This window comes from Gordionus sp. m RMFG-2023, chromosome 1 (genome assembly GCF_954871325.1).
Source record: "Gordionus sp. m RMFG-2023 chromosome 1, tfGorSpeb1-WG-v2, whole genome shotgun sequence".
NCBI classification, from domain to species: domain Eukaryota; kingdom Metazoa; phylum Nematomorpha; class Gordioida; order Chordodea; family Parachordodidae; genus Gordionus; species Gordionus sp. m RMFG-2023.
This window is the reverse complement of record NC_088775.1, coordinates 68,308,742-68,321,303: the sequence shown is the minus strand read 5'-3', so window position 1 is coordinate 68,321,303 and position 12,562 is coordinate 68,308,742. Positions and strand designations below refer to the sequence as shown.

The following is a 12,562-nucleotide window of genomic DNA, read 5'->3' as shown; positions in this document are numbered from 1 at the left end:
GGTGAAGTGTAATTACTTAATTAAATTCCAAAGTGAGAAAAGATAGATGAAAATTGCCAACAAAGATAACAAGGCTTATTGCGCTGAAAATTGATATTGAATTCGCGATTCACATGATTAATTATTACATCACCTTTAAGAAAATTTTTGAGAAAACATTCGTAATTTTTAGGAAATATTATTTTTCGTTAGTATTCGTAATTAAAAATATAAAGTAATTATTTAATCTAAGTGGATTATTTATTTATTTTTATCTTCATTAGAAGTAAAACATTTAATTGTTGTATATATGATAATTTAATTATCGCTTGTTATTTTCTGTAAATTTTTATACACCAATGACAATTAGCTTAGTTTTAGCAGAATCCTTCACATCTATTAATTTTTTTGAAAAATATAATCTATTTTTTATAAACATTGAAAAAATTTCGAATCGAATAATAATTTTATTATTCGTGCGAATATGAATAGCATGATTATTCGATTCATTTTTTTGTGGGTCTACTTTTTCCTCATATTGTATGTTTTAAAACTTGCAATTAAATCGAAATGTCATCACTAAGCTTTCTGACCTCATTTCTTCATATGATATTCATTCTTTTCACTATAAAAGTCAAAGCAACATAATACCAGAAACAATCCTATTAATATTTTTTTTAGTAAAATGAAACATCAGATTATCCATTTCAAATTTTTATAAAAAGATTTTGAAAATAAAACTGAAATTTATAAAGTAACAAAAATAAGCGCTACTTTTAGAAGTAACAATTTTTGCTAAATTTAATTGATAGAATTACAGGAACGTTAAGCTGTAACAACGCTTGGTATTGGTTTAAACAATACTTTATTGTTTGTTTTTGTATTGGTTCGGTTAAAATATCCTTGAATGATAAACTAGGGCAGTTACTAAAAGTCGGGGCCGATATTAATAAACTGTCTTTAACCTGGTCTTTTATTTTGCATTAATGCCACGGCCATTTTATGCTATCTGTTAGAGTATTTAACTTTTTGATAAATATGATGTAGATAACTATAATGAGTAGAAATTGACCCATAAATTATTATTTTGACGCTTACCTACATACCTTGTTACTAATGGTTCAAGTTGGCAACATATTAAACTGAACACATAAAGTTATTCATAACCAAGTTTTATTTAGGAATGGCATGCCATTTATCGGGGAATGTGGTGTAGGAGAGATTAATTTAACAATTAAAGGGAAAATTTAAATGATAGAGATGACAAGTGGGATATATTTTAATGTAACTAGAAATATGTATACATTCAAATCAGTAGCGTCTAGGGAGGAGGGGCCGCAGGAGCTTGAGTCCCCAATTTGAAGATCCTCCTCAAAATATTGAATTTTTTTTATACCACTAAAAAAAAAGCTAGCTATAAAAAAAAGAAGGTAATTTAGGAAAAAAAGGTTATTTTGGATATTGTTAGTTTAAAGAAAAGGTAATTTTTAAAATAAATTTTTTTTTTAAGCCCACTGAGATTGTAAAGGTTAGTGACGCCACTGATTCAAATTATTCGCTTATCGTCTTAGCCCACCTTAAAAAGGATTTAACATTTACCTTTCAATTGGGCTTTAATATTCATTCTGTTTGCGAAGCTACATCACGCAATACATCTACTATAACCTTTTGACGTTTGCTTAAAAAATATTGCTTTCAACTCTCAAGAGAACATTTTATTTAATTGTTTTTCAATATCTTTCTCGAGTACTCCTACCTTTTATAGTCAAGAATCCTTTTTATCATCAAAAACTATAGAATATTTTCTATAAATACAAGATGGGGAAACCTCTTTGTCTCACAAATTTGCATTATAAAAAATACAACAATGTCATGTATTTAGACTATTGAACAATAGGAACACACCCGCATAATAAACTAAGGACGGCAAAATCACAACGCTCACCCTTAACTACTAAAATATGAATTATATATCTAAAGCTATTATAAAAGATCCCTCATTATTCTTCAACAGCGAGAAACCAAACAAAAATCGGATAGATAATATTTTGCGTTTCTATTGATATATCGACTAATATTTGCTTACATTTCTTTTAAATTTTTTTCTATTCTATAAAATCATTTCAAAAATACTGTCTTCCATTTAAAAAAGATACGTGAAAGAATCTTAAAATTCTACGAATAAAGAATACTATATGAACATTTAACATTTTAATCAAATTGTCACATTAATTTTTTTTAAATATAAATTTTATTTTAAAAAAAATGAAGAACTTGATGCTTCCAAAAGATGTTTGTTTTCTATTTCCAAGTTATAAAGTGCATTTAGTATATATATACTAAACAATAGCACAATCTTAGAATTTGAGGATAAAAAACAGTAATCTTTTACAATTTCACTATTCTGGTATCACATTTCCCAAAGAGGCCACAAGTCTATTCGACTACTTTTTATGCTACCACTACTAAATGGCAAAAGTATCAAGGCTACGATCAGTGACATCTAGGCTCTTTTAAAATAGGAGAAAAAATTTATTTTTGAGAGTAATTTTTTATACATATGTATTTCATTTATTTTTATTATTATTGATTGCTTTGTTTTATCTTCCAATTTTAGAAATTTTCTCATTTTGTTAATAATTTTTTTGTTTATAATATTTACCAACCCGATTGTTAAACTAAAATGTGTATTAGTTAAGCATTACATATTGGTCTAAGTTTTAGAATTAGTGATTTCAAAAGCATGGAGGGGGGAAATTTTATATTTAGCATAGCATCTTAATATGGGATTCAGATTCATATCAAATTTTTATAAAATGAAAAGTAACATCTATAATCAAATTAGGATTAAACTCTCAATCCCCGTCATTCTTGATGGGCTATCTACTAAAATATTATAAAGATCGTAAAATTATAAGATTCAAAAAAAATTTGAATTGGGGAAAATATTTAGCATTTAAATTAAGGCATGTATTTATAATTTTCATTTCTCTTATAACTAGTTTTTGTTTATTAATGAACTGATTGATGAATTAAAAAGTACTAATCAGGCATTAAGTACTTCTAATTTCAGTATGATGCCGATCTTAACAAATTTTTCAAATGCATTTGTGCTTATACTCTGAAGCACTAAAATATACAAATGCGCGCTAAGCATTATAATAAGTTTAGTGCTAACAGAGTTTTGCTGACACTCAAGGCATGATACCTTGGTGATTATTAGACTTAAAATTCGATTATTTAGTTGGAGAATTAAAGTATGACACTAAACAATAATGCAAACCAAATATTTAAAACTTCTATATTCCGCGTTTTGTTATGATATCAAATTTGACAATTTTTAATTTATTTTACCAATAATTTATTTCCCCTTTAAACTCTCTACCAAACAAAAAAAAGCAATAAAATTATACTAATTGAGCTTTACTCAAGGGTTTGGTAGAGGTTAAATTAGTGTTTCCCAAAGCTTGCCTCACTTCACGCCTAAATCATGGATGTCATAGTATTTTGTTAATAACTCGATTTCTTTTCTGTTCTTCGCGAAACTGATTGAGGAATTAATATGTAGTAAGGCAATTAATATGAACCAGGTAATTAGTTCATCTATATTTTCAATTCTATCATGCTAAATTTAGAATTATTATTTTGCTAATAAGTTTTTTTCTTTATACTTACCAAACGGATTCAAATAATATACATTTTAATCTAAACATCGATAAAATTTTTAGTATAATTGCTCTCAGTCGCTTTTATATCGGAAGGTTGTCCAATATTTTGATGTTTTTGTTTATGCTGGCTACAATACTAGTTAAAGTCATAGGCATTAATAAAGGGCGAAACATTACCATAGATGTGAGAATTAGTGCTTCCAATTGTTTATTCAACTTTTAACTGAGAAAAAGCAAAATAAAAATAACCGTAGGAAAATCAAAAATACTTAATTAAAATTTTTCATAGACGGGACTCTTCTGAAAATTAGCCCCTCCCCTCAAAGAATTCTGGCTATGCCACTGCTCAACATTAGGCATTAAAAGATGATGGTTAGATCTCACCGTTTAGCTATTATTTCCTCGACCTTGTCTGTTTAACATCCAAAATCAGACCAGATTACATTTATACATTAAAGGACTGCATTGCTTCGAGTCTTTTTTAATCTTTAATTCCGTGTCTAATATGAAAATTAATAAAAATTTAAAAAATACATTTTATTAAACATCACATATTCCCATTTTATCATTACCGATACTTTTTTTTTAATCATTGGCTAAAAATTAGGCATATTTGACGACTTATGAGGCTGATATTACCTTTTCAAAGGATATTAAGTGATATCTATAGTTAACACTTTATATATGGCCTCTGGGTTTCGCAAATTCAGGGCTATCTTTCAGTGATCAAAGTTTTTAGCAATTTTTAAACTTTTATAGACAATTTAGGCATATATTTTTAATTTATATGAAAAATCTATTGATCAAAATTCATATAAGTTAAGGGTAGTTTAAAGGTTTAAGAGATTGTCTTAAATTCAAATGGTAGGCACTCTATACATGCTAGTATATGATAAGTATACTCGTTTCTAAATTAAAAAAGCGTTGTCTATAAATGATTTAAATATTAGAAATTAGTTAAAAATCCAGATGTGCTCCTCAAAATGATGGTTAGAGTAGTAAGGATTAGAATACAAAATAGGGATTAATTTTATATTATTGTTCTTAATTTTTAGAAATGTTTATTTTATGTAATATTTAATAAACGATTTGATTCAAAGAAAAAATCAAAAAGGTAGATCCGATCTAGGTGTCTTAATAAGATTGACAAGTCTTGAGATTAGATCATCACAAAGGCGCTAATATTTTGAAGTGTCTATGAGGAGGGGTGTGTAAATTGCTTCTATATAATTTTCAGGGGTTAGAGATAGGGGGTAAGGAACAAAAATGTGGGGAGGGGGCAGATCTCGGCCTTTGCAATTATTTGCCCTCGTGACTATTTTGACATAGATTATAAAAAGAAAAGGGATTAGATCTGGCTAATGCTACTATTAAGATGAGAAGGAAAAAATTAAATATTTCAGGATATATATTTTGATAAAACATTCTAAGATGTGTAGTCAACTATTTATAAAATTAGGAAATTTTTTTTTTTAATTTGAAAAATAATTATCAATAATTGAAAAATTGTATTTTTTTAAAATTGCAATTATTTATAATATGATATTTAAATATTTGGTTACCATTTGGGCTTGCTAATATGTGTTGATGATGAATATGCCCGGAGAGGGGTTGCAAATACCCAGCGAAAGCAGCTGCTTGATGCTGATGTAGTAACTATGAATAGTATTAATTTAAGATATTATATTACTTGAATAAAATAAAACTTGTAGCATTCAATGTGGTAGGGAGTGGGGTGTGGGCATAAGTACTTTAAAAAATATTTTTGGTTTAAATTTTAAATCTCTTTATTTGGTTAAATTATTAAATTATTGAGTTTTAAATCCACTAAATTAAGGTTTTTAAGTCAAGTAAATGAGAGGATCTTGATTTATCAAGCAGTTCTTTACAAATCCAAGATTTATTTTCTACTATATTAAAATTATTATATATTTTGACTACTATACATTAGCAGAAATAAATGGTATTTTCTTCTGAAGAAAGTGAATGATTTTTAAAGTTCTGTTAAATTAAAACTTTAATAATTATCGCCGATAATGGCGATATACTTAATTAAAACTTAAATAATCGAATATATCTTTTTTTATTTTAAAACCAAAAAGTTAATTTCAAATCGTAAATTATATAATAAAATGAATACATATTTCTATGTAAAAATATTTTATAAAAAATAAAATTCTCCCCTTGTTTTTTTAATCAAAAAATTAATTAAATTTAAAAAAGATTTCTACATAAATGTCAAGTTTATATAAATGAACATAGATTTGTAAAAAATATAACAAAAACTTACACCCAGATAAAAATAAAATAATAGCAATACAAAAATATTTAACTCCAAAAGATAGACATGACATAAAATCATTTTTAGGTATATTAAACTATTATACACGGTTCATACCAAACTTACATGGAATCATAGCCGAATTACATAATAAAACTAGTAAAAATGTTAAATGGAATTGGACTAAAAACGATGATGCATTATTTGAAAAAGCAAAAAGAATAGTAACAGAACAAAATACTATACAATTTTATAAACCGGATCTTGAGTTAATACCTTAGAGATGAAACTACGAAAGTTCCAATTTTAAGAAGAGTAAAAATATTATTAAATGGTACAAATATACAAAATCAAGCACCAGAATTACAAGCTTTTAGAACAAGAATAGATGAAATAGAAAATGATGACGGTATTCTATTTTGAAATGGTCGATTAATAATTCCATATTCACCACAAAAACAAGTTTTACAGATATTACATACAGGTCATCCCGGTATTACATCAATGAAATCCATTATGAGACATTATATATGGTGGGAAAAATTTGATAAATGTCGAAAAATTAGTCATGCGCTGTATTGGGTGTCAAAAACACGCTGATCAACTACGAATAAGGGAAGAACCAGATGAAACCAAATCAATAATAACAAATAACAATATAAGTTAGGAGAAGCTAAAACAGTAGAAAAAATTGAACCAAGTCAAAAAGGAAGGCAAACGCTATATCCAACAAGGGAACGAAAGCCAACAAAAAGATTAATAGATGAACTTGAACTTGGTAATAAAAAGATTGATAGACGATCTTAACTTGGTGGGAAAGAGATATGTTATATTTGAATGTTTATATATATTTTAAAAGGTTACGCTATTTGAATTATATATTATCATAACTTTCTTACATTTAATATTATATGGAGGTCAATTAATTGCATATTAATAGAAGTTAAATGACATAATTATAAAATAATATATATAGGAAACAATTATAAAATAAAGAATCTATTGTTTTGACTATAAAAAATGGTGACGAGATAAAAAAAAAATATATAAGTCGCGCGGTTTTCCGTCTTTGGTCAAGTTTAATAATATATAGAATTATAAATTTTTATAAAAAAAATAATATATTTTAAAAATTATGGATAAAATAATTTTACAGGACTTCAAAAAAGAAGATTGTTCCATCGAAGACTACATTGATTATATAAAATATATACTGAATGTGAAAAATATTCCTCAAACTGACGCCACTTTAAAAAAATTATTTATAGCTTATGGAGGAATAAACATTAAAACAGATATCAAAAAATTACTCTATCCTAGGAATATAGAGGTGGTAGGATGGATTGACATATACAAAATTGCTAAACAACTGTATAAATATGAAAGAACTATTTTGACATCTAGAATTGATTTCATTAGATTAAGTCGCGGGCCTACTGAATCCGTAATGAGCTATATAAAGGAGCTAGCCCGAAGATGCGAAATTGAAGATAACGTAGAACTAAGAATTCGTGATCAATTAATCGCCGGACTAAAGATGTCACAACTAGATAAAGAACTACGTTTAAGATATCCAGATACTAAAGACGAAGACCAACCGTTAAGCTTAAACAAAGTTGTAATGGCTTTAGCGATGGAACGGGCTGACTCAGAAATAAATAATACTGCTAAAATGGTATATAAAATCAAAGAGACGAATAAACATAATGATAATAATAATCGGATAAATCAACATGATAAAAACAATGGGCAGTATAATGATAATGATAAACGGTACTATCAAAAGGATAATAAAGCATATTTAAAAAGAGAACTAGTGCCCGGGTATAATAATTACCACACAATTAATAATAGTAATTTGATAAAACCATGCTATTTCTGTAATCGGTTTCATGCTATTAGAAATTGTCCCGCCTACGGAAAATTGTGCAGCAATGTAGGAAACCAAACCATTTCGCCGTATGTTGTAAAACTAAAGAAAAGATTTACGGTACAAATTACATTAATAAAGACGACGATTCAGATGTCTGAAGTTTATATATTTTAAAAGGACGTTATTTGTATATTATATTATTATAACTTTCCGACATGTAATATTATATTATCGAGGTTAATCAAATTGCATATTATTAGAAGTTAAATTGGATAATTATATAAATGTATATATACAAATGAATTACAAATAAAACTTAGGGATTTGACACCAAATACTTATAATATTGAAAAATTAGCATCACAAAGACAATTGAATATATTTTTTTATAAATAAATACCTTTAAGATATATTTCTGTATCAATCTATATATTCAGTATTTAAATTTTTTAATTTATATATTTAATTTTTATAAATTCTTATATATATTAAATATTCGTAAATTTCATATTTTTATACAAATTTTTTCCATCACATTTATTTTATAGTGATTCATAATTGTTGCTATGCCATGCTAATGTTTCAATGTTATTTTCATAAATAAAATCATATTTCATTATTTAATCCTGGTATGCATTGATTTATTATAAATTTTAATCCTGGTATGCATTGATTTATAAATAAAGATCCAACTTAAATTTTACTCTGGTGTTGAACAATAGTTTTTATAGACCATTTTTAGTTTCCCCACATGCTACCCTCCTAATTTTTTGGGCATATTTCTGGCACCTTCAGGATCGGACCCCCATGGACTAGATATGGGTCTAATATTATATTTTATAGCGGGCCTGGGGTTAATGGACTCAGGCCGGGCTTGGGGTTAAATTATTTAAATTTAGCATATTTAAAACAGTTGCTTACTAAAAAAAAATATTGCAATTTTTTCCTTCTAATAATAAGTATTGCAAACAAAAGGATTGACTAAATTCACTGAAATATTGTTTATTTTGATTGATTATACAATAAATTAAATTTTTGGACATGGTCTTGGGCAAAATTTTTTGAATCTTATTATGGTTTTGAGAATTTTTTTTCAATATTAAATGGGTCGGAGGGGCCCGAGCCTATAAATTTTTTTACTGCATGCCTGGCCTGTTCAATAAATCTAGGCCCATGAAGTCTCTACTCTAGTTACGCCACTGATGGCATTGGTTACCTAAATATATGTAGATATGATAGCTTATACTAACTGTATATCTCATTAATTAATCAGCATTATGATTTTACCTGAGCATAAGTACTGCCATTAGATGCATACGTTGGACAAGCTATCGGTGTTCCTTGCATATTAGCTGCATTCAATGTTCCATTCTATAATTTAAGAAATTATAAAGTCATGAAAATATTTTATTGTCATATTTATAAAACTTAATTATGTAAAGGAAAATCCTTAAAGCTTTATAAAACCCAAATTGTGAATGTTGCCTTATTTATTTCGCAAATTAAAATGTAAAAAACAAAAAAAACCAAGGCAATTGAAACCTTAAGTTTACGTCTCTAACTATTCAGAATTATTATTTTTTAGGGGTTAAAAATTAAAAATGGTTTTGATAAGTTAAAAATTCTAGTCACTTTTGAACTTCCTGATGTTATATAGAAAACTACAATTTTAAAATTTGTGTGGATTCTTTAAACTTTGTTGCCCAAAAAGTCTGACTGACAGAATTTAACGAAAAAAACATAGTAGTCTTCTTGCAATTTAATCATTGTAATTCAAAAATGAAATTATATTGATTATTTGTTAGTAGCAACTCAAAAAAATGTTTTATTGATTTTTTTTAAAAAAAGGCCACGATGTAATTACACTTTTGCTCAAATTTAATAGTTGCTCATCAAATGTTTATTAATTAATTTTAGCCCTCAGATATTCATAAGTTTGAAATTGAATCTTTAAAAAAAAAAATTGATACCCCTGCTCCAAGTAAGGCAGCTGCCACCACGGCAGCTGTATTGACATTAGAGTTAGCATTTGCATTAGCAGTAAGAGCGTTAGCAGCGACAACATTTCCATGCTGCTGTTGTGTTGTAAGTTGACTCAGTTGATTAAGTTGGTTTAATTGACTTAACTGATTCAATTGGTTCAACTGATTGATTTGATTCAAATGATTGATGTGCAGTTGTTGGCTGTTATTATGGGTGGGTGTAAGTAAGTTTATTCCCAAGCCTGTCGAAGCTGCGGCTGCAGCAGCGGCTGCTGCAGCGGCAGCTGTTAACTGCTGCATCCGGCGCAGCTGACGCTCTTTTTCATTATCCGCGAATTTGACTACCAAGCTTGAGGACGCTCCCTTTTGATTTTTTATATATATTGCATGTCATATGCTCCTGGGGTGGGGGTTAAGAAGGGCAGGGTACTCCATCCTTCTTGAAAAATTAATACTTATGTTTTTTAATCTATATGTATAACGTTTTGTAAGTTATTTGAGAGTCTTTCTCCTTTCTAAAATTATTCACCTTACCCTGATATTTGTTAAAATTGGATAAATTTAAATAAAAATTTTAGGGAAATGTTTGATCAGATTTAGACTAATTTCTCAGAATTGATAAAGCAGAAATGAATCTCCAAAACAATATCTACCAGGAAAGTTTTAAAATATTTTTTTAAGACAAAAAATCTTAAAATGAATTCAAAATTATAATGAGCTTAAAAAAAATAATAAATTATTTTAAATATCCTGGTCCCCTTGTGTATCAAAAATTTGATAGTCCTAAACCCGGCCCGAAATTTTGAGCCAGGCAACATGTTCAAAATATTTTTCGGGACTGACAACTAGTGCAAAATATTTTTTGGGTCGTCCAAAAAAAATATTTTTTAAATCTTCACAACCAAGTTATGCTCTATGGACAGGTGCAAATGTTACTATAGATATATATACTTTATCTACCTGGTTTTCTAATAGTAATTATTCTTTTGTACAAAAAAATGTAATATTATTAAATTATGGACGTTTGTAGTATATTTAGCATTCGCCAATAAAATAACGGTTATATATGATAATAATTGTTACAGGCATCGTCTTGCTTCCATGCAATGCAGTTATTGCAGTTTGGGCTTCAGATTGATTTCGAAATTTTACAAACGCACAACCTACGAAAAAAAATGAAATTAATCTTTAGTAGGGGAGATGTAGCATAATAGGCATGTTTAAAGACTGGCCACCACCCTTTAACATTTTATCTATTGGACAGATTTCTCTCAAAATTGGTCAAAATGTGTATATTTATGATATATACCTTACCTAAGTTCATTTATTGATCAATCCAATAAAATAAATTTTAATAAACCCTTTTTAGTGCCTCTTTCTTGAAAAATCACTTTGTACATTTTTTAGTTTGGTCAAAAAATTGCTAATTTAAAATACTGATATTTTATATAAATATTATGCTTAGGCATTTAGCAATATTCACACAAAATATTAGAGCTTACAAGTTTTATTTAATATATATATTTATAAGCATTTAATGATAATAGACAAGTGAGTTTTATCTGGCCATGTATTGATTGGCCGAAATTCATTCATATGGAAATGAAAATCTTGCGTAAAACAACATTTGGTGAAAATGCAAATGATGAACAATTTCAATTGGCAATTGATAAAATAATCTTATTTAATTTAATATTCCTAGAAGAACTTTACTAAGAGTAATTCAAAAATACAAAGAGACTTTGCAATATCCTCATATGGAATTGAATTCAAAAAGAAATAAATTAATATTCACCAAAGCTCAGGAGTAAATTTTAAAAGATTACAAGCTAGCAAATCATTCATGGGGTTTGGCATAAAATAGTTAAAACTTATAAATATGTCAAAGCAATTTTTAATAATATTAATTATATATTACAATCATCTGTAGATAATTAGTTATCATAGGTTTCACTATTTTTTCATTGGTGGATTCAGGATTTTACTAGGGGAAGGGGGGTGGGGCAGTATATGATAAATTTTTTCCCTTGAATTTTATTGGAGATCTATAGGGCCACTTATTGTAGGAGTTTAGCTATGTTAGATTTTTATAAAAATAATTTTGTGTATTTTTATTAAAAATTTTTTTAATTATAGTCTTTATTTTAAAAAATTACTAACTTTTACTAATTTTTCTTTCAAATTCTTCTTTATGATATATTATATACATCTTTTGGGGAGAGGGGGGGGGGGGGGGTGGGAGGTTTGTAGAAGGAAATTATTATTTGCTTAAAATGATATTTACGAGAACAGGCAAATCCCCCCGTCATTAATACCACGTCTGTAATTTTTATATTTTATGTTATAAATCATTTATTTTTAGATAAGAATATTTATACAGTTGACAAAAAATATGAGTTAAAGTTTCCTTAATCTAAAGAAGAATAACAGTGGCTTTGCATTATATGCAAGAAAAATATACATAGAGCAAGAAGGGGAAAGAGTAGATTAAATGCAATCACTCTGAAGAATATCAAGCTCAATATACCAATAATCATGATTTATTTGTTTGTTATTTATGTAAATAAATATATTATAATTTTCTCATTTATAAATTAATAAGATGAATTTCATTGTTGTTTATTTATAATAATTATCTAATTAAGTTTATTAATCATCATAAATTTTTAAATTAGATGAATGATTAAATAATTGAAACAATCATTTTAACATGTAGACAATTAAGATAATAATTTATGAAATCATTAATTAGATTGAAATTTTATAATGAAATAAGAAT

General features: G+C 27.2%; 1 protein-coding gene across 2 annotated transcripts in view; it reads right to left on the bottom strand.

Moving 5' to 3' along the window:
* LOC135922224 (uncharacterized) overlaps positions 1-12,562 on the bottom strand; it is a 160,312-nt gene that overhangs the window by 6,710 nt on the left and 141,040 nt on the right. For both annotated transcript variants that reach the window (XR_010570792.1, XM_065456638.1), the window contains exons 4-7: positions 10,867-10,946; positions 9,772-10,146; positions 9,089-9,172; positions 5,210-5,303 (exon numbers count right to left, since the gene is read on the bottom strand). Coding sequence is in view for 1 of the 2 variants with exons in the window: in XM_065456638.1 (XP_065312710.1) it covers positions 5,210-5,303; positions 9,089-9,172; positions 9,772-10,146; positions 10,867-10,946 (633 nt within the window). In the remaining variant the exon portion in view is untranslated. The remainder of the gene's footprint in view (positions 1-5,209; positions 5,304-9,088; positions 9,173-9,771; positions 10,147-10,866; positions 10,947-12,562) is intronic.